At 38.6% G+C, this 24,396-nt stretch overlaps 1 protein-coding gene across 1 annotated transcript in view; it reads left to right on the forward strand.

Annotated features, from left to right (window-relative positions):
* LOC134615568 (ovochymase-2-like) overlaps positions 1-24,396 on the forward strand; it is a 148,592-nt gene that overhangs the window by 24,670 nt on the left and 99,526 nt on the right. Inside the window, exons 2-5 of the mRNA XM_063460113.1 lie at positions 5,379-5,497; positions 14,623-14,716; positions 17,625-17,765; positions 20,631-20,728. Coding sequence (XP_063316183.1) covers positions 5,379-5,497; positions 14,623-14,716; positions 17,625-17,765; positions 20,631-20,728 — 452 coding nt within the window. The remainder of the gene's footprint in view (positions 1-5,378; positions 5,498-14,622; positions 14,717-17,624; positions 17,766-20,630; positions 20,729-24,396) is intronic.

The raw sequence follows: 24,396 nt of genomic DNA on the forward strand, positions 1-24,396 counted from the left end.
ACTCCTAATAAACTATATGTCTGTCAATCTCTCCCGTGTTGTCTGACAACAGGTGTTCTGGATTTGTCAATGTTGAGATCAGTAAAAGTTATTTTTGCATTGTACCAGCCCGATAGTTCCTTTGATTAAAGTTATTATTAGTCCCAATTGATCCTAACTAGCTAAATGATTACTCAATTTAAAAAAAAAAAAAAAAAAAAACAGCAAGGAAAAACAAAACCATATAATAAACAAAAAGAGCCAGGACTGGATGACTCACCAAGTTGTGAATGTTGATGAGCGAAATAATTTGTAGGAGGACAACATGATTGTTCACCAGGGCCGGATTTAGATGAAAAGAGGCCCTAGGCTATACCACTTATCAGGCCCTTTCACTTCCCATTTTTAAGTTTGTAAATTACATGAGAGACAATAAAATACATAATTACTGTGATATATATCAACATGTTAAATGAAACATGTTGTGATTGGTACTAACCTTTATAAAAAATGTGGCACGGATAAAAAAAAAAAAAGTCGAGATGAGGAGGGGGGGGGGGTGATTGTGAGAAGGAGGGGGGTGATGAGGAGAGGGGGGGTGACTAAAAACATTACCTTAAATCCCTGGTGGTCCAGTGGGGGCTGCCTGGTGGTCCGGTGGGATCCCTGGTGGTCCGGTGGCCCTCATTTCCGGTCTGCAGCTCTGCAGAGCTGCAGACCATGGATCTCGCGAGACCCAATCAGAGCATTGCCGTGGTAACCCGAGGCAACGCTCTGATTTGGCAGTGCACACGAGGTCCATGGTCTGCAGCTCTGCACATTGCAGAGCTGCAGACCGCTGGTCTCGGCAATCGCGGCAGGAGGGGCATTGCAGTCTGCCCCGGGCACCCCCCTAGTAAGTGGCACCCGGGGCGGACCCCCCGCTCGCCCCCTCCTTAGTACGCCACTGGTCATATCATATGCGTAGAATTTCTCCTTATTTTCGGTTCAGTGTTTTAGTGTTCACTGTTTTTACAATAGTGTAATTTTAATTTTGCTAACAATTTGAATGTAGGCCCCTCTTGATCTTGAGGCCCTAGGCTGAAGCCTAGTTAGCCTATAGGAAAATCCGGCCCTTTTTTTCACCATCAGTTGAATCAACCCTCTCATCCCACAGCATGTGATGGGGAAAGCATGCGTGGAGAGTAGTATGCATACTTGGTCAATGTTATTTCTCTTCATAGTGAGCCATTTTATCCACACTCATCCTGACTCATTGGGTGTTTCTAAATAATTCAACTTTGTAATATTTAACCATACTGCAAATGGTCCCACTTCATCTTAAAGTGCAAGCTTGTGAAGGAATGGGGTGGATCATTCGAAGACTCAAACTAAGGGGTAGGCATAAGTTAGATCTCTAGATGTTGCAAAACTACAACTACCACCTCTGGATATACCGTTTAACCTCCCCTGCTCCAGGGGTTTTTGGTGTTCCCGTATATTTTATTTAGCCACAAGCCAGCTTAGATGAGGCATGAACAGTTGAGAGACATTCTGCCAGTCTTTACATGCATTTCCTCATAAAAGACTTTCAATTATTGAAAATCTTCACGAATGTGGGGCATGCCTATTATGTCACCAGTTCTTCTCCGTGAAAAGTTCTGTATTATACCACATAGTGTTTGTCTGAGAGTAGTAAAAATGTGTTTTTATTATTTTACAGGGGAGAGCCATAATGTAAACTTAAGGAACACGAACAGTAACCTTAAAGGAACACTATAGGGTCAGGAACACAAACATGTATTCCTGACCCTATAGTGTTAAAACTACCATTTAGCCCCCCTGGGCCCCTCATGTCTCCCTAAATATAGCAACATCTTACTTGTATTCAACCCTGAAGCTGTAGCTCTGCATGCTGTTTGCCTCAGAATAGCAAGCTGTCAGCTGATATCATCAGAAGTGGTGGCCTGATCCAATCACAATGCTTCTCCATAGGATTGGCTGGGGGCAGAGCCAGCACAATTCAAACACAGCCCTGGCCAATCAGCATCTTCTCATAGAGATGAATTGAATCAATGAATCTCTACGAGGAAAGTTCTGTGTCTGCATGCAGAGGGTGGAGACACTGAATGTTTGAAAGCATTTTAGGCAGCCATTACCCAGGAAGTATATCTAACAGCCATCGGAGGAGTGGCCAGTGAACTTATCACTAGGCTGTAATGTAAACACTGAAATTTCCCTGAAAAGACAGTGTTTACAGCAAAAAGCCTAAAGGTAATGATTCTACTCACCAGAACTAATACAATAAGCTGTAGTTGTTCTGGTGACTATAGTGTCCCTTTAAATATCAATAAATGTATTTTTAATGTTAGAGAGTTCCTTAAATAAACACTATAGGACCTGTACTTATCTGGTCCTATATACTCCAGCCCTATCTTTGGCCATGTTCTAGTCAATTTTAATTGATTACTCCAAGCACTATGACCACCTCAGTGATTTGAAGTGGCATGGTATCTGCAGTTTCTACAGTCTACCCTGCATCTGTGCAGAAAGTGAAGCAGGGAAGACCACAGAGTGTCAGTTCTCAAACACTGTCTGACCCAAGATGTATGTATATGTCCGAAGGGTTCAGTTATCTACTAAAGGTAGGGATTAGCGTTTTAATGTTTCTTTTTATTTAAAATATATATACATTTCCTTTCAAAACTCAATAAAAGGAAAATGATATTAAAAAAAGATTTGAGGGGGGCGTGGCCTGACTGGGAAGCAGTGCAGTCGCATGAAACGAGAGCTCCCAGGCCTCGGGCAAATTACTTGCTAAAATCGGGGGCAAATTCAACACACCTGACTCCCCACTCACCGCTTTTTACTCTGCAAACACTGGCGAACAAGGGGATACCACACATGCCCGGAAAAAACGCAGGAATGACCGAGCTGAGGCCTGGGGCCTATACTAAGCAGGGCAACGGAGAGGCGGCCGCTCTCCCAGCCCATAACCGTAAGCAGCACCCGCAGCAAACGACTACCCCCCCCCCCCTTCAGACCGGTGGGGGTTATCCCGGTCCCAAACGACTCGACTGGCAAGACCCAGAGGACACTAACAGCACCAAACTTGCAAGCAGTCCACGATATCAAAATGGCGGACAAGCAACCTCGTGGACAAACTGGGCCTCCACTACAAAGCCCCAACACACTCGATTCCCTTAATACCCGCCTAGACAAGCTGTTTGAGGCCTTCTGGGCTAAGATCGCGGCCCGACATAAGGCAGAGCGACCCCAGCTATTAGTGAGCGGAAGTGTGGAGGGCCAACATGGCGACACCGACCGGAGTGGGACCAGGCTGCCCTCGGGCGAAGCCGTGCGACCACACCCCAAGACACTCCACACCAGCCCATCTGGGCCCAGGGCCACCAGGGGATCAACCCCGGAGCATCGGCCACGCAGGCACACCACCAACCCCAGGATCTCCAGACCTACCCTGAAAGGGAAGGACTCGGCCTTCAATAGCCCCCGAGTCCGTGGCCACAAGGTGCCGGCCCTGCAACGGGCCCGGAGCGGGAGGGCACTACTGGCTAGCTCCCGTCCGACCGCCAAACTCTACGCTGCCCCACACAAGCTCCAGAGGGCACGACACCACGCATCCGTGGCAAGAGCTCTACCAGCGCGCAAGACACTGAGCCCAGCGAAGCCGTCAGCAACACAGAGGGGAAAACTGCCAAGATACAGACCCCAGCCTCACATCGAACTCCACATGCCATGGCGAGCCGGTTCCCTGACTACAGACCAGCACAACCTCCTACCTGGGACTTACACTGGTAACAACCTACCCACCCTAATCTGCGACTGGACATACCAGGGCAGGAGAACAGAGCAGCGGGAACCAGGCAAAAGACCGCTGAGCGGCATTGGTTGACTGTGACTGGCACTACCACACATTACGTAAAGCAGAGCCTGTGTCTCCTTTCTTTTCTCCTTTTTCTTTTATCATTGTTTTTTTTTTAATTACTTCTCCACCTCTCCTGATTTTATTGCATATACGCAGGGACCCCTATACACCCATGATAGCAAGCATACAGTTAGGCACAATGGGGACCCATGCTTGCATGCTCCACATTCATAACTGCACCTAGCAGCTTTCTAGCTCTGCTGTAATTTTAATTTTAATTTTATATGTGTTAGTTCAAGGGCCCATCCAACATGAGACCTAACCGGACTTATGCTAGCTAGCAACACATAATGATAAATATAGTCAGCACCAGGCTAACTCAGCGTGTTCTAGTTTCTCTTGTTCTAATGTTATATGCTCATTCAACCTAGACCTGCCTGTCATAACCGACATTTACTTAAATTGCAAACTAACGTAACTATAGTATATAATTCCCTTCTGGGTCTTCGCCCTCAGTCCGTAACTTGTGAGTAAAACTTGTTCATCTTATTCATTACTTATCGGTGTAACCCAAGATTGCAAATCACATTATAAGCATAACTGTACCTTCTCCTGTTACTCGAAGTTCATTGCATAATTAACCTAGGATGTCATAGTATACTAAAACAAAAATGTGCAAGATATATATAAGCCATATTGATGTGACGTAGAGCTTGTGACAGCTATTGTGGCTATGCAAGCACTGTTGTAACCCATATGCACAACAAAAATAAAAAATTCAAAAAAAAAAAAAAAAGATTTGAGGTAACAATTTTAATTTATTTAGAATAAGACTCTTTTATGGTGAAATAGTTTGTCTAATTCAGCATCACTGCTTTCTTATTAGAGACACTGATATATTAGGGATTTCTGTACCCACAAAAAAAGTGTAAGCCATCAGTGATTCACAGGTGTACAGTTAAACACGTATATCAGGAAATTAGCCCTGCTTCCGAAGCTGTGTCCTTAGGGTGTTAATGTACAGATCGTTTTATGCCCCTTACTGAGGGTGTCCATTTGGCCCTTCCGCTGCGGATGGACTAAAAATGTCCAAAATTCCCTATAATAGATTTACACAAGTAACAAGGTTTAGCTTCTGAGTCTAAATAGATATATACAAATCTTTAACCTTTCCCCCTGCAAATATGGAGTTACATCACTAAAAATGTGATCTGTGTTGAGTTGGCAGCCAATAGAAAGCATTGAACATATGAGCATGTTTTTCAACGTGCCTGTTTTAGTTTCCTATTTTGTGTAAATGACTAAGCCTACCTGCACAAAAGATGGAAACACATTTTTCATTTACAAACCTATTCCACAGGCAGGGAGTTAATAATATATTCTCCATTTATTCATCTGCATTCTAATGATGTCAAACAGAATCCTATTAAATGAGTACGATTTTCTCCATTTGAACTGTACTACATTGCATTTGGTGTGCATCAGGAGATTAACTTTGCTTTATTCAGTGATATTTTATTTGATTTCTTTTCAGGCTGTGGCTCTATAAAGCATCTATCGGAGTCATCAGGAACCTTTTCAAGTCTGAATTACCCAAAAAACTATGACAACAGTCTAACCTGCATGTGGGAGATAACAGTCCCTGAGAATAAAGTAAGTGATGTATAATAAGAACAGTGAAATGGTGAAATGTTGATAAAAGAAAAAAATAAATCATGAATAGTTGTCAATATGCTTATTTTATTATGTTTTATAATTACATTCATTATATTTATTATTATTATTTAAAAATGAAGGGATTAGGTTTAATTATATAGATTATATAGATATTTATCAATTGTGGTTATTTTTATTCTATGTTAAGCGTTTAAACCACATTAGCAACATTTACCTTCCTTGGCTGGATGATAATCTTAACTTCATATATACAAATCTTGAAGAATGTGCTTCACTGCAGGATATACATTTAAAGGGAAGTTTTATTAAAGCCACATACGGCCCAGATTCACGGTAGCAAATGAGACGTTTTTTCTACATAAGCCTTAATCATGTATATTTTAACTTCATATTCTCTTTATAAGTGTAATTTTATAAATTGTATTTTTTTGAGTGACATAACAAACAATCTAAGCAATACAATAAAAAAAAAAAAAATATAGACCCAATCACTTTTTTCGAAAAAAAAGAAAAGAAAAGTGTACATACAATGGGCTGAATAAAAAATCAGCAAGTAAAGTGTAGTTAACAGAATCATTTAAAGATAGTGGGAGCAATTTTCTAGTATTAAGCTGCGACAGTTAGCTTCAGAATATATTTATTGAGCTACCTTCACACACAGCTCTATACTCTTTTTGTCGCCCCCCCCCCCCAGTTTTAAAGGGGGGGCCCTTTAAAACTGTATATATCTTTCTGTATATGGCAGATTAGTCAGTGTAATCTCCTTTACCCCTTAGCACTATTGTGTCTATCTCAGGCAAGATATTTTCTGTTTAGGGAGCTATCCTAGTTTTCTCAGATCCACTACAAGCATTTAATCTTATTTTAGGGAATTATCAACTAAACAGAAATGTTATTGCTCTTCTTATTTGTTTGTCTTTTTATGGATGTGTTTGCAATTTGGATTTAAGTGGATGAATACGATTCATTAGAATCTTGTGCTTCTGGGCGATCCCTAATATTAGGCTAGGGGAATATTGGCTTAATGAATATCCACCTGATCCCTATACTGAAAGCAATTTTGGAAGATGATGGGTTTGTTCCTTTAAAACCAAATTACCAGGATGTAGCTTCAGACAAGAGCTATCCTAATGGCTATCACTATTATGTTAAGTGCTATCTATTAACGGAGACCACCATGCTTTGATGAGAGCAGCAAAGGATCGTAGGTGTTAGTATAGGTAACACAGGTAACAAGGTCTTTTTTATAAGACCTCATTAAGTATATGGATTTTAATTATGTCTGTCATGTTTGGGCTCCTTTTGCAATGTCTGGTGACGTGTTTGGTCCAGTCTGTTGACATAGAAGTAATCTCTTGGTCCCCTTTCCTGCAAGGAGTTAGAAGGGACTACACTGCCACTCTTTACATTAATTTCCTCATAAAAGACTTTCAATTATTGAAAATCTTCACGAATGTGGGACATGCCTATTATGTGACCAGTTTATATAGATCCAGAACTCGATGAATTCACACATTCTTGATTCTGCAAACCCTTAAAGTTTACAGACTCTAGACTGGAGACAGAGATGTTACACAGGACAGGAGACATGGAAGATGCACACAAGGTCAAAGAATGACGTACAACTATTCAGTCCCATAAAGTTATTTCACAAAGGATGACTGGACAAGACACTCAGAGCATAGTCTAGGTCGACCCATTGTCTATATCCTAGTAGGACAGTGTGCTTTGTCAAGTCTAGCTGCATGGTGATTGTGACGATATGGCCCTGGCATCTCTGTCACCGAAGGTGTAACAGTTCAGGCCTAATATTGTCTGTTGTGTGAGGATATTTATGGGGTGATAAATATTAAAATGATATTTTCATAAAAATTATCAAAAATGAATGTAATAATTTTTATTATATCAAAATTGATATCTTGGCACTGTTTCCCCCGATTATATTAATTTAAAGCTGAGAATTACCCACTATATTTAATTCTCATAGATCCAGGAATTCGTTTCATTAGAGGATTTTTATTTCACACATTAATCACAAATTAATTATACAAATGTAATTTATTGTGACATAATAATAATAATAATAATAATAATAATAATAATATGTAACATGCGTGACAATAATCAGTGAATATTTAGATATAACATAAATATTCAACATGGCAGTGGTTTAACACAGTTTATAAACAGCTAAATAGCAATAGTTATATCGACATGTATGCAGTTTTCAACAAGATTTACGACTGGGCACTTCACTTTGAAATCAGGTTACTAAAGCTTCCTTAACACAGAACAGCATCTCACAGTAGCACAGCGTAAAGCAATAAAACTTTGGCTGACAGTCAAATCACACTGAATTAACTAATTCACTGCTGGCTGCAATTCTCATAGGCAAGATATCCTATTATGTTGCAATGACAAATACAATATTTCTCATACCAGATCATTGACCATTCATATGTCCATCCCATAAGAATAATTCTAACCAGAGTTTTCGTTTGCAGAATTTTTACGTTCCTAATTAAGATTTACTATTTCTAAATTACATAAGCTAATATGGAAAGACTTGTCTTTACCCGTGTGTCTCATTTCCTCAATTCCAACTCTCTCCTTGATCCTCTTCAATCTGGCTTCTGCCCTCTCCACTCTACTGAGACTGCGCTTATCAAAGTTACTAACGACATAATCGCAGCTAAATCCAAAGGCCACTACTCCATACTAATTCTTCTTGACCTCTCTGCTGTCTTTGACACTGTTGATCATGCTCTCCTTCTTCAAATTCTTCAATCACTCGGTCTCTGTGACTCTGTCCTCTCGTGGTTTTCCTCTTATCTCTCCCAACGCTCATTCAGTGTCTCCTTTTCTAATGACACCTTCTCCCCTCGTCCTGTCTCAGTTAGAGTCCCCCAAGGCTCTGTACTTGGTCCCCTTCTATTTTCTCTTTATACTGCCTCTCTTGGCAAACGTATTACCTCTTTTGGATTCCACTTCCACCTGTACGCTGATGACACCCAGATATATCTCTCCTCCCCGGATCTCTCTCCTGCCGTCCTGCAACGTGTCACTGCTTGCCTTTCTTCCATCTCTAACTGGAAACTCAATATCTCTAAAACTGAGCTCCTTGTCTTTCCTCCTCCTAATACTGATCCTCTTCTTTCACTCTCCCTTCAAGTTTGTGGTACCGACATCAGTCCATCCTTGCAAGCCCACTGTCTTGGCATCATACTTGATTCTGGCCTCACTTTTGAGCCTCACATCCAGTATGTTGCCAAATCCTGTAGATTCCATCTTAAAAACATATCCCGCATCCGCCCCTTTCTTACGCAAGATGCTACCAAGGAGCTTGTCCATGCTCTAGTGATTTCCTGCATGGATTATTGTAACCCTCTTCCCAAAACCCTCTTCCCAAAAGCCGCACTGCACCGCTACAGTCCATAATGAACGCTGCTGCCAGACTGATTTTCCTCTCTAGTCGGCTCTCTCACAGCTCACCCCTCTGTCAGGCCTTACATTGGCTTCCTGTATGCTATAGGAGTCAATTCAAGGTACTAATTCACACCTATACAGCACTGAAAAACTCTAGCCCCTCTTATATCTCTTCACAGATCCATAGGTATGTCCCTTCTTGGTCTTTCCGCTCTGCCCATGACCACCTCCTGTCCGTTGTTCGCACCCGTACGGCCAACTTACGCTTGCAGGATTTCTTGCGGGCGGCTCCCTTCCTATGGAATAGCCTGCCTACCGCCATCAGACTCTCCCCTAGTCTTGCATCTTTTAAGAAGTGCCTTAAAACCCATCTCTTTAGGGAAGCTTATGGCCTCCCAGACTAACCTCTACCTCACATACCTGTCTCTTGCTCTCTCCTAAAAGGCAGCCCACCATATTTGATTGCAAATTCCTGTCCTATTGTGTTTTACACCCCACCTCCTATAGAATGTAAGCTCGTTTGAGCAGGGTCCTTTCCAACCTATCATTCCTGTAAGTTTTTTGTAATTGTCCTATTTATAGTTAAATCCCCCCTCTCATAATATTGTAAAGCGCCACAGAATCTGTTGGCGCTATATAAATGGCAATAATAATAATAATAATAATATATCTGGATAATTGCCTGGTATTCTATTTTTAAAGTTAAAAGTGATATAGAGTTCATTGGTCCACCTGCAGGAAAGGAATTATGAATTCTATATATTATTAACGAATCATGACTCCTTAGTGTTGGAATCACCAGCTTTTATCCAAGTATATTCTGCCTTTTTGTAAAATCAATTAATTTAATTTAATTTAATTAAATAAAACCAGCATAATTACCAGTTATGGTGTAGAGTTTTTATCAGATTTGTAGATATGTCCCAGGAATTTTGAATGCAAGTATCATGTTTAGAGAATTGTATGAAAAGAGAAAAGTTTTCAGAGTTCTGAATTTTAAAGAATTTCAAAGTTGTGTTAGTTGGAAAAGATACAAATAATTAGGTGTGTCCAGCTTTGGCTCCAGATGTCAGATCTTAGATGTTAGGTGTGAGTCCCTCCTCAGAGTGTGAGTGTGTCTCAGTCTGAGTCTCTGAATCTTCAGTGTGAGAGTCTTTGAGTGTCTCTCCCTCTCCTTTGTCCTTAATCTTAAAGGAGAAGTTCTCTATACATCACTAGTTGATAGTGACCAATAGAGGAAGATGGGCGTGTCTTCCCTACAGACTATCATCTAGATTTATGGCGCATTTACATCACAGAAAATTCTTGTCAGGGGGTCCATTTACATTTTTGTCTAATGGGTTAACTGTATTTCGTGATGCGTTTGACGTCATCTTTTTATCTTTATGGTTACCTATTCGTCAAAGACATGTCACTCTTCAAAGCATTTTGGTTCATTTCAGCCAGACAGACGTCTGGTGTGGTGCCTTTAAATTAGATTTCTGACACGTCCTAAACTTCTCTTCACCTCTCTATACAATGGAACTTTGTAAGATTTTTTTTTTAAAGTTTTTAAAAAGTAAAATTAATTACTTAGTGTTATCTGTCATTGGTAATCCTGTGTCTGTTTTTCTTGTGTGAAACTGTGTGTAGCACATAGTAATATTACACATATTCCACTAACGTTAGTAAATAATATGACATTTCTTCATTGATATTATATTCATGAATATTCTATATTATTAACATAGTACTATTTACTAATAATAGTAAGTTATATGTGGATATTGTGTGTGTGTGTTTGTATATATATATATATATATATTATTTTATTTTATCTGGGTTGTTGTAGTAAACCTGGGGGCCCTCTTGCTGCAGACATAGTTACATAGTTACATAGTTACATAGCTGAAAAGAGACTTGCGTCCTTTAAGTTCAGCCTTCCTCACATTTGTTTTTTGCTGTTGATCCAAAAGAAGGCAAAAAAAAACCCAGCTTGAAGCACAATTTTGCAACAAGCTAGGAAATAAATTCCTTCTTGACCCCAGAATGGCAGTCAGATTTATCCTTGGATCAAGCAGTTATTACCCTACATTGAAAGATTATATCCTTGAATATTCTGTTTTTGCAAGTATGCATCTAGTAGCTGTTTGAACATCTGTATGGACTCTGGTAAAACCACCTCTTCAGGCAGAGAATTCCACATCCTGATTGTTCTTACAGTAAAATAACCTTTCCTTTGCCTTAGACATTATGTCTTATCTTTGCCAATGTTTACATTGGTCACATTCCTTAGCTCAGGCTTGAATGAATAGAATTAAGAGAGAAAAATTGTGTTGGTCTTTGCATTGTAATATAAAATGGAGTCACATCTGTTCTGGTGGTGGCTTACAGTATACACTTTTATTTTCTGTCTTATCACAAAATGTCTGCCAGTATAAATATACTGACAGTTGGTACTTGTGTTAACATGCATGGCTGATCGCTATACTAAGTGCTATGACCTGGGCTTGGAGTTGCTTTATCCACGGCAATACAGGCTAAACTGTCCTGATCAATCCAGCTACTACAAGGTATTGCAGGACATTCTATCTAACTAAAAACTGCTAGCGATTCTCCTATGAGATAGTTACAGCAAAGAAAGAGTCAAGCAAGCTTCTTCTCGATGTAAGCAGGAGTAAGTGGCTTTATTTTTATACTGCCTGCAGGATATACAAACTACACTTCCCTTCCTCGATCAACCTTGACAACAACAGCATATCTAGACCGACCAGGCATATATCTCAGCATGATAGACTGTAATACAATCTGTTTTTAGTCACAACTGGAGGGAGGAGGTGCTGCCTCTTGTGCCATGTGACACATTAAAGTCCCTTTCTGTCACAGTGACATAATAGTAAGGAGGTTAGCTTCAATCCTTCTGTGAATTGGTACAGACAGACACGAATGTGCCTCACTAACCATGGTCTTTGGCCTTTCCACGTGAAATTATCAATAGTGAACTGTAGTGCCTTTAGGTCTGAGCAAGAAAGCATTATTGTCACTGCAAGAGTTTTGGCAAGAGTGCAACCTTGACACTGTGAATTCACCCTACCCATGGCACATCTACCCTATGTCTTGAGGGGTGCCTTGAGAGGAATATGATAACATTCTACAAATATACTTGGGGACAATTAAAACCATTGTCTTGAAATCTATTCACAAACAGCACTATACATAGGACACCAGGTCCCCATTTAGACTGTAAGAAAGGAGATTTATTCTAAGGTAAATTAAAGTGTTCTTTACAGTACGAATAATAAAGATGTGGAATATTCTGACTGAATATGTGGTTAATGTCTGTACAGATGTTTAAACAGCAACTGGATGAATTATTAAAAAAAAAAACAATATTCATAGATATAATTTTTAATAAGTTAAGTGTTACAGCTTCTTGATTCAGGTAGAGATCTGACTGCCATTCTGCGGTTTAAAAGGATTTTTTACTAGTTTGCTGCAAAATTAGAAAGCGCTTCGAATTGTTGCTTTTTAGGGTTTGGGGGGTTGTTTTTGCCTTCTTTTGGTTCAACAGGTGTGTTAAAGACTGAACTTGAAGGACACAAGTCTTTTTTCAGCCCATGTAAATATGCAATTCTAAAGAGAAGTGGAAGAGCTTTAAATCGGTCAAGCACTGAGAACGTCACATCATATAAGTAGTCAGCCACCGTGCACATTCGACTGAACCAGAATAAACCCTGTGACTGCTGAAATAAAATGTATCAAATGTAACAAAGGCTACAAAGATTTATATATATATATATATATATATATATGGCATAATCAATTTCAAAATGTCCCTTTTCTTTGACTTGATGGAAGATTTGGGGGGTTTATTCACTAAGCATTAAATTACAATGAATTTTAAATATATGCAAAAATATCTGAACTGTAAAGTTAAGGTGGAAAATAGTTTTTGTTGAAAGAAATATGTTTTCAAAGCATAAATATAACAGGGAACTTTTTATTTTCTGATCAACCCATAGCTGCATGATCTAATACTGATGTTAGTATAAATAGGATATCCAATTCCCTAACAGACAGTCTATTTTTCCTATTCTTTATAGCCGCATGCTATAGCCTGCTCGGTCAGGAGAGTTCAAACTCACAGCAGGCAGCCATTTTTCAAAGAACACTTAATGAAAATGTATTAATGAAAATGTATTGTCTTTTTTTTAACAACTTAGTAAATATACCCCCAAAGAACACACACATCCATTTTCTGCCCTTGTGTTTGGCACATGGACAGTAGCATAGTGTAATTCCACACTAGCACGTGTTCTTAAAGAGGAAAACTACTGTGCAACCAGGGCGTATGTTAGCCCAGGAAACTGTCTGTTAACTGCATATGTTTGTTGAGACTAAGCCCACGCAGGTCTTTAAAGAAACTGGCTATTATGTGCTCACGTCTGTTTACAAATGTGTGTGTGTAGGGGTTTAATTATTTTTTTATTGAGAAGAAGACATGCAATCAACATCAAAAATTAATAGACACGAGTTCCACAGAAAAGAAAAATATAAATTCAGAGGTACATATATATATATATGGAGAATATAAAAATGTAGCCCCAGTCTCAATGAATAATTGGAAGAATGCAAATTCATTTTACATTCACTTGGGACAAGATACTGAAGCATTTGGTTTTTTACATTAATTTATTTATGTATTTTTAAAAGGGGAGAAATGAGGAAAGGAAAACATTGAGGAGTATAAGAAATGTAGGGAATAGTAGAAGACGTTGGTCGCTCCCTGTTTGATGTGCCCCAGTTCAAGAGTCTCAAACTTTGTACAACTGAGACGAGGTTCCCTGGAATAAGGCAGCCATCTTGCCCATAGGCAGTTATTACACTTGTATTTTGTTTAAAATCTCAGGCTGAGAAGAAAGGGCTACAGTGCTTATATACATATAATATCGTTGTATCTGCAACACAGAAAAATCTCCATTGCTTCAATGCTTCACACATGGTCACATCTCACAGACAAGTTTCTTGAGCCTGTTCAACCCTAGATCAGTATATGATATAATTCGGCTACTCTTTGCTACTCTGTAATAGATATAAAAATGATTAAATAGAGCACTACAATGCCTTTACTTATTGTCAATGGCGTTACATCGGCCACCGTCAATTACACATATTACAACTATCCACCATGTACCAACATGTGCACTATTGTATTTCCCATCAGGCACACTACTCTCAAAACAAACAGTTTAATCTGCACCAAGGGGAATCTAGAAAACGTCCTAAATGTGGTATAGAGGGGCTGGATCGGTTCCACTGACTGTGACCATGCAATTCCATCCTACTGTTCAGGAAGAATGTTTCACTTTACATGCAATCTATACCTCATGCTCTTTTTAAATACCGAAACTATCCTTTTTGGAATCTTCTCTGATCACTTGGGTAGTCATCATACATTTATCTAGATAGGTTGCCTATCCCTGCAGTCTACACTATTGTGTTGTTTGCAAACATGTTAAAGAAATGTCGAAATTTTTTATCTGAAAAATAATTATTATCCTCGAAGTAAAATATGGTGCTACTTTTTTATGCACATAAAGGTTAACTTCTGTACATTTTGTCCAAAAAAAAAAAGGGTGAGTTAAAAATAGATTCTGCACGAACATAGTTCATTTAATTCTGTATTTTTAATTCAGGTCATTCATCTGTGGTTTGTTGAATTTCACGTGGTGGCAAGTTCGCTGTGCTCTGAAGATCATGTCACGGTGGGAGATGATATCGGAACGATAGGTAGGTTCATTATGAAGTATGATTTCCACTGATCTGCCTGTTACAGCTATCATGAGGAAATTCCCCTGTTCAAAAATGTATATTTTAGAGTTCTGTAGTTCCTAGGTAGAATAGTTTTGCAGATATAATAACTAAAAAGTATTTTAGAAAGGTAGTTCATCATTCTGTCAGCTAGATCAGCCATCTTGAAGCCCTATCATGTTTTTTTTTCATTTGGTTTACCTTTTCGTATGCCCCCTGTACCTTAGTGATTATGCTCCCCCTCCTTGACCCTTTTTTATATTTATTTACTTTACTTTCCTATATCTGGGTGCATTCATTTTCTTAATCTTTGCCCATAATATTTGCTGTTTGCCATGGGATTCATTGTACTGATGGATTGTGGGCAAATGTTATTAACAACTGAAATATAATATTGTTTGAGCTCCATCCATTGTCAAGTTTTGTCAACTTGATGGCTCTACATGAGGAAAACTAGTCCTTATTTTTCCTTATGTTTTTTTTTTTAAAAAAAATTAGAGCACTTTGGAAAAAAAATTAAATGAGATTCAGACACCAAGCTATATGGAAACCTATTACATAAAGTTTATTTTGGGTGAAAGAGCTACTTTAACCCCTTAAGGACCAAACTTCTGGAATAAAAGGGAATCTTGACATGCCTCACACGTCATGTGTCCTTAAGGGGTTAAAGGGACACTATAAACTTGACTTAATGGTAGATTTGGGGGGTTTATTCACTACTCATCAACTTTAGCTTGATGGAGTGGTTTTGGTGTATAGATCATGTCCCTGCTGTTTCACTGCTCAATTCTCTGCCATTAAGAGTTAAATCATTGTGTTTATGCAAAGGCGGCAGACCAGAGAACTGCAGCTTTTGAAGCTGTTTTTAGAAACATCTCCAATGAAAAATGCATGATTAAAAGCGTGCATTTTTTCATTTGGGTTATAGCTATTAAACAGTGATTTTTTAATTTGTTTTTATTTGGATAGTGGAGGGTCCCCTTCATTACTTTGTTTTTGTTCAGGCCAATTTACGCTCAGTTATACGTTATTCCAATCTCATTACTCATTGCAAACATGTGAATAAGGTACTTCATTGCATTGTTCCCATGGAAAGATGAATATGTCATCTCCCAAAACTGAATAATTATACGTTTAAAGGACCACTATAGTGCCAGGAAAACCACCCTCATGGCCCCCCTCCCGCCGGGCTGAAGTTGGAGGAAGGGGTTAAACACTTACCTTTCTCCAGCACTGGGCTCCCTCAGCGCTGGGGACTCTCCTCCTCCTCTGGACGTCATCGGCTGAAGGCGCATGCGTGGCAAGAGCCGTGCGCGCATTCAGCCAGTCCATAGGAAAGCATTCTCAATGCTTTCCTATGGACGATGGCATCTTCTCACTGTGAAAATCACAGTGAGAAGCGCGGAAACCCCTCTAGCGGCTGTCAGTGAGACAGCCACTAGAGGCTGGATTAACCCATAGGTAAACATAGCAGTTTCTCTGAAACTGCAATGTTTACAGCTCCAGGGTTAACCCTAGAGGAACCTGGCAACCAGACTACTTAATTGAGCTGAAGTGGTCTGGGTGCCTATAGTGGTCCTTTAATATAATTAGACATTTATCTTGTTTATACTACAGCAGACACGCGAGTGACAATTTGGTATGTATTTGAATAGTAAGTGCTTTCATAGGATTGGACTAAATCCAGACACATACAATTGGATTTTGTCACGGTAATATACCCCAACACGCAGGAATAGTCCAGATAGTCAAGAGACAAGAAACCAGGATTCGTCTTACCGGACCTTAGAATGGCCGGACTAGACGAGTACAAGAAAAGACAGAGTCCAGAACAAGACGAGGTCAAGGGAACGGAGAGACAGCGTAAAGTAGAACAAGCCGAGGACTGGTACACAGAAGACAAACAAGCGGATAAACAAGCAAGGATAAAGAGAGAGCGGAGTCAGGAACAAAGCCAAGGTCAAGCACCAAAAAACCAACTGAGCGATACAAGCACTAAAGGGAACTGGACAGAAACCACGATAGGGCAAGGTGCAAAGGAAACAGGTGAGTATAAATACCCTAATGTTCACTTTGATTGGCCCCTGTCATATCCACGCCCCCAAAACGTGAGTGTATGGGGAACGTGGCATGACAGGGGCCAATGGGAGACTGATTCTAATTTTGTCTCCCACTGTCCCTTTAAGAGCGCGCCCGAGACGCGCGGCGCGCTCTTAGTGTCAGGCGGGACATGTGACCGCTTCTCGCGGTCACTGCCCGCCCGACTGATCTCGTCGTTGGATGAGCCGCGCGCGGCTTGTGCAGGAGCAGGACCGCGCGCGGCGAGAAGAGAGGACCCCGGCCGGCCCCTGGAGAGGGTAAGTACTGCTACAGATTTACATTTATTGTACTTGAGCACCTTAGGATTTACTCACTAAACACTGAACTATAGTGTGCTGAAAACTAGACTTGGAGTAGTGTTTCATTCCAAACTGCAATTTGTCCAAATTTGGGCCGATCAGACGATGGTACAATTTCCTGAACTACATGAATAAATGTAGTCGCACAAAACTGCAATTATCGAGCATATTTGTTTTTATTTGTGATTCTGAATTCTACCTGTGGCACCAAAAAAAAGAGGTGATTGATGTGAAAAAATATGATTGATGGTAAGGGGACAGTAAGTAAATGTTGCCAATGCACCTATAAGTGTACAGTAAAATATACACATAACATTTATATTGTGTATTTATTTTGCAATACACATTCTGGCCTGTTTTAGATTTTTGGATTTAAAATGTGAGTGATATAAGTGTCGTCTTATGGCCACCATTTTCTCAGCTTTTGTTACATTTACATATTTAGATTATAGAATTACAAACCATTCTCATTGTCTTTTCTGTCATAGGTACATTCTGCGGCCACACAACACCTAAACCACTAGTCTCAGTAGGTAACAAACTTACTGTATCCTTCATCAGCAAAAGTAAATCAACCGAGAAGGGATTTGAGGCTAAGTATGAAGCCATTGATCCCAGCAGGACTGCAGGTACGTCCTTTCAAAAATCAATTTGAAATTATAAGCCTGGCTAAGAGAACGAGTTATTTTATTTAATTTTTTTAATGTCTGTTCACTTTCACATTAACATAACCCCTGTAATTGCATAATCAGGCAATCACTCGAGTGCAGTTTCTTTAAAATTCAAGCTTGGGTAATACATAGAAGTATTTGGATCCATGGAACTTCAATGGTAAATACACGTCAAACAATGATATCCAGTAATCATTTCAATAAGCCAATAAGTTTAACTCCATAAGTAACAATAAGGTATAGAATGCATAGCGCCCCCTGTTGTTTACACAAATACACACTGTATTTTATAGATGATGCATTTTATAAATAATTGGTGATGGTTATGTTGATGAGGTTTACAATAATATGAAACGTTGAAAACTAGTATGGTACATAGTTACAATTTACATACGTATCTTCAGACAGGACTTTCATAGTCCATCCCAGGATTATTTCATGTAGAATTGTTATATTTTTATATTGTTCTGGGAAGCTCCCACCCCACCTGAGCAGAATGCTCTCCCCGGCTGTTCCTACCTCCTATAACCTCCGATCCAGTACCAGCACTTTATTTATTCTATCTCAATACAAAAAAGAAAGCGTCCCGATCCTCCTTTTCCTACTGAGCACCAAAATTATGGAACGACTTCCCGCACACTTTCAAATCTTCCCCAAGCCTAAAGTCCTTTAAGAGATCCCTCTCTACATATCTCAAAACAGAATGCACGTGTCATGGTTGATTATATATTTTTTACCTGTTCTATGTTACATTTTGTATATATTGTGTATCAATATTGTTTTTGTATTTTATTGTACCCTATTAAATCAATGCAATGTTTTGTGGACCCAGGACATACTTGAAAACGAGAGAAATCTCAATGTATCCTTCCTGGTAAAATATTTTATGAATAAATAAATATACTTATCCACTTATGATGTTTGAAATATCCATGAAGTTCGCTTGCTTAGTTATTGGTCTTACTGAGTTTTTATAGTTTATTTCCAAACAGTATTGTATAAAGATTAATTCTAATGCAAAGTGTTAATAGCGGGGCAATCATCATGAAATCTAATGGGATGCTCGTGATGATTGATCCAGCCTTAACACTTTGACCAACTGCTACGTATTATACATAAATCCCAGCATTGTTCAACCAATGGTCATGGTCTGCTAATTGCTTCTTTGCATCTTTGCACATTTCTGAGAATCAATGAAGACTAACATAGACACTACTTTCGAAGCAGCAATATAAATGAAATTCACTAATAACAGCAGTGGCCATGTGAACTCTTTCTGTTCCAGGCTGTGGTTTGTTTTGTAGATGTTAAGTAACTTAGCTTGAACTTCCCGTTTTAATTAATCTCTTCTGTCATTAAATAAATTCAAAATCTTTTACTCTGAAAGAAGAATTTATTAGGGGAGTTGTACAAACATCTTGTCACACAGCACACTCTGCTATAAAGCATTCCACCCACTTTCATACACACCTACATCTTGATTGCTTATCTTTCCAAGAAACATCACCTGCAAGGATTTATTTAAACGTCATGCCCTTGTAAAAAAAAAAACAAGACATAGGAGTATATTCACAAAACACCATATTGTAGTGAATTGAGGACCAAACTTTAAAAACCAAGCCAACCGCTGAGTTGGAGAATTTTTCAAAATGTTCAATAATTTTTCCCTAAAAATCTTAATTCACTAGTATTCATTGTTTAGTGAATTAAAGGGACACTATAGGCACCCAGACCACTTCAGCCCATTCTATTCCTAGAAAGGTAATTATTGCAGTTTGTAATTCCCTCTAGTTAAAAAACAGAATTTCCCCTAGTGGCTGTCTATCAGACAGCCACTAGATTGAATCCCAGGTTGTTAGGCGACTTTTGGTTATCTAACTGTCGATGGACATCCTCACGCTATGCACGAAAATATCCAGTGTCACCTGAAACCCCATATAATGCTTTCCTATGGGGCTGTTCTAATGTGGCTCTATTCAAGAAAAGTGTGTGGCTGATGATTTCCACTATCCCAATGAAAGTACTTCCTGTACAGTCAGGAATTCAATGTGATGCCACTACACTACCTAACTAAAAGAGGGATGTGCAGCAAAGTTCTGTTATCAGACAACCCTTCCTGATGGTTACCTGGGATTCATCACTCTCTTGCCCTTAGTAGCTAGGCACTCTACTACTAATACATGTTTTTCGAATAGGCAACAGCTTTCAGAAGCAGTTGTCTGATGTAAAATTAAAAACAAAAAAATTATAGTTCCCAGCCCCATCCTCCAACTATAGAGATCCAATGCTAAAGAACCCTACAAACAGGGCTTTAAGCCCCAGAGCCCCATCTTAGCGACAACTATGGAGGGGTTTATTTACTATACTAGGAATTCTATAGAACTGAAAGTGGAATTTAAAAATGTTAGTCAAAATGAATTGAGAAAAAAAAAATCTATAAACAGTTTATTTTTTCATTACAGCTATTTATGCTTAAAATTGTGAATTTTCTTGTGTAGTCTCCACAATTTCGAGATTAGTGAATAGCTCCTAAAGTTTTAGTTTACTCCAACATAGAATGCTGTTATAAATACAGAACAAACTGTTGGCATCTAGCACATTTTATAACTTATGTGAAAGTAACTAATTCACTTTGATCTCTCTCAATACAGAGATACATAAGATGATCTGTGTTAGTGTGATATATATATAAATGAGAGATTGGAGATAATATGTCTTTAATACACAATGATACATTGATACATGTTTAACAGAGAGATACATGTATGCAATATGTTAATAGATATATATATAATAATATAACATATAATATATCTTGTTCAGAAATTATGGGAGGCGGAGGGCACTTACAGAATGAAGAAGGGGAATTCTCCATTCCAGCATCGACAAGAAGCACTTACGCGAATAACGCCCTTTACCAGGTAAACACACTAGCACTAGATGTGACTGCAGCCTACATTTATTTTGTATGTGCTGAAAGATTTGCATGCAATGTATTGCTGTCTCAGCTGCAAAGAATAAGGGAAATTGAGGCCAGGTGTGGCCTAGATTTTGTGCTGATAATTGTTTCCTATGGAAATAATGCTATAATTAAATTTAAATCTATCACAATGTGTTATTACAGCATCTCATTCTGCTTTCTAATTCGATTCACAATTAGAATAAATGAAATATGTGATTCTCAGTTGCATAAGGTGTCTGATGTATTAAGAGGGTAAAATCCACTGTGAGATATAATTAGCATCTAATAATTCATATAGACACAGGTAATTACACAGATGTGTACCTACCTGTAGTGACCTTGGGTATGTAGTTTCTTACTGAGAAGTATAAAAGGGAGGTATAAAGATGTTTGCTTTTGTGTTTTTTGTTTTATTTACACTGTTTTTTTCATAGATAAAATAAATAAGTGAGAGGGCTTCAGAAAAATAAAAGGGAGGGTAGGGAGATTGTACAATAAAAATCACATCACAGCAGATTACAGTATGCTGTACGTACGGTTGTGGGTAAATGTAATTTCCTTTACACAGGTTGTTAATATACATAATAGCATGAGCAATGGTTGCACTATCACGGGTTCCCGACAAAGGCTAACTCCACGTGGGACATGTTTGCTTTTTAAAGTGCATTTTAAAAAAATATATAAAAAAAAGTCTTTATTGTATTAAAGAATCCACAGCTGCTAAAAATTAAAAAGAGCTATACACCAAAAAAAAGCAGGAGGTAACCATTAGGAAGAACTAAAAAAAACATACAACAGGAAGAATATTGTGTAGACAAATACTCTAAAATTAAAATGTTTGTACACTAAAATCAGAAACCAAGCTAAGGCAAGGACAGACAGGGCAGGGAAAGACATAAACAAATGAGTGTAGACAAGTTAAAAAGAGAAAAGGTACTAAAACTACATCTCTAACTAAGAAATATCACTCACGGTTAATGCTAGCACCCCAACTTGTGTTTCACAATCACTCATCAGGGGTAAAGAACGATTTTGAAAGCAGGTATGAAAATATGCCAAACCAGAGCAGGATGGGTAGCAAAATATACAAATAGAAAATGTACACCCAAGACTGACAAGACTGGGGACCAATACAGATGTAGCACATATTAATGTTTGTGAAAGAGGTCAATACACGTTGGAGAATAACTAATGAGTAGCAGTTACTTAGCCCAATCGCAGGACATATGATGCCTCACAAATACTGAGGACATGATCACGTAACTTCAATTTAAGTTAAGCATCCCCCAGTTAAAAATATACAAAAAAGCATGGAAGTATTAAAAGTGAGACAATGTGTCAAAAAGTTCCAAACCTCCTACTCTAAAATAGGCAAAGGAGACAAAAAAAACAGAAAAGGTAATGCTCCATATCAATTTCAAATGGTTAGGCATTGTGATAAGTGATGACATGTCCAGAGACCAGGGATACATTAACATTGGTAAACTAGTTGATATGTTGCAATATATTCCACCTAAATTTAAGTTTTTCCTGTTATTGGAGCCTTCAACCACAGGCAATGATATGAACCAGAAAGATGGAAGAACAATTCACAAAAGAGATTGTCGTCACATAAGGTTTTGAGAAGTTATTTAGAACCTGTTTACACGTAAGAATGAATTGACATGCCTTGTAATGTCCGTATCTAAAAGCACCATTGGTAGTCATGAGCATGGTAGATATAGATTTCATTGGGTATGAATGACTGTAAATGAATAGATCTCTGATACTGTTTAATTTGCGAGGAAGAAGAGAGTGAAAACTTGTGAACGCATTGAATAAGTCACTACTGTTCAACAGTATTGACCATAGGTTTTTTTTACGATTTAGGAGATATCATCCCAGCCTGAAGTGATAGGTCCAATGCACTTAGTTTTGTGAAATATTTATAGGTTTAGATGTACATATACATTCATGTTGAGTATAAGACGCATGTCTCTGTAGGCTTATTTAAGTAGCCTATTTAGGTAACCCTTTTGTTTAACGCGACTCTTGAGCAGCTTAGCCTTACATTTAAAATCCTCATCTTTGGTACAATTTCTCCTTTGGTAGAGATACTGTCCAAATGAGATCCCCCTCTTTAAACTCTTGTGATACAAACCAGTCCAGTTTCGGAGACCATTGGTTGCAGAGGGTTTTCTGTGTAAATTGGTTAAAACTGATCCAACTTCAGCTATGGAAATCATCAGGTCAAGGAAAACTACTTATTTCTCATGTATTACCAAGGTCAATTTCAAACTAACATAATTGTCATTAAGTTATTGAATTGAATCATTAAACAAAGACATCTGGCCCATCCAAAACCTGATGGTGTCATCAATGTATATGGACAGAATTATTGTTTGGCAAGTGCATTTTTCCAAGGTGGATTGAACACACAAATTGCCTCCCACCATGGCAGAAATATGTTGGCATATCTAGGGGCACAGCATGTTCCCATAACTGTACTCTAGTTTATAGGTAGGTACTCCTATTAAAGAGGAAATCATTATGGGTAAAAATAAAATTTAGAAGTGTCAATACAAATTTATGTTGTTTGTGATTAAACCATTTGTTCTGCATCAAGAAGTAACTGCAAGCATGCAGGTCCATTTTATGGAGGATATTTTTGGCAATGACTGTGTAAGGAGGGACATCAATATTTTCCAATTTCAGAATATTTTAGTGTTTCACCAACACAGGTCCGAAAGCTGTATCCACAAAGATGTTTTCAAGCTCAGTTAGGCAGCCCCTACCAGACACAATTGGGTGGTCTGTGGATGCTGCCATTTTTGTGGATCTTGTGTAAACAGTAAAAAGCATCGATACAATGTTTTTCACATTGTAGATAGTTGAATTCAACTTTTAAAATAACAGACTTAGCTACAGCCTCATCCAATAGTCCATGCAACTCTTTGACATTTTGTAAAGTGGGTTCAAACTCAAGTTTCCTGTAATCATCAAAATCAGTATGATGTTCCATAGTTATAAATCCTCTTGGTTAAGAAGGACAATGTTACTACCCTTTTCTGAGGGTCTAATTATTAATTGTTCATCTTTTTGTAATTTCCTCGGTTGTCCTCTTTCAGATGCTGAGACGTTTTAGTCAACAGAATGGTTAAATGGCAATGAATTTTGTTGCAGACCATATTCACAATGAGATATACTCAAGAATGGTCAGACAGATTATACAGATTAGAAGTATACTAGCATTGTTGTAGTCATTAGTGATTTTGGTAATTGCAGACCATTAACCAAAGAAAGCAGTGTTTGTAAGTGTGTAAAGTCAGAAACTGATAGACCCATTTCCTTAGATTCTCCAAGATTTTTCTAATGTACTAGATGCAAAATACTGAAATCATGGAGTGGATATCAAAATATTAATCATCCTAAAACTGTGTCATACCCTACAGCAAAGAAAAAAGGGAATTGGGGGGCACACCCAGAACATGCAAAAAAATACAACATGCAGATTAAGGAACAGCACAGTCACAAAAAAAACAGTTGTAATATTTATCAGGTGTCACGGTAATATACCCCAACACGCAGGAATAGTACAGATAGTCAGGAGACAAGAAACCAGGGTTCGTCTTACCGGACCTTAGAATG

The sequence above is a fragment of the Pelobates fuscus genome, chromosome 6 (genome assembly GCF_036172605.1).
Source record: "Pelobates fuscus isolate aPelFus1 chromosome 6, aPelFus1.pri, whole genome shotgun sequence".
Taxonomy (NCBI): Eukaryota; Metazoa; Chordata; class Amphibia; order Anura; family Pelobatidae; genus Pelobates; species Pelobates fuscus.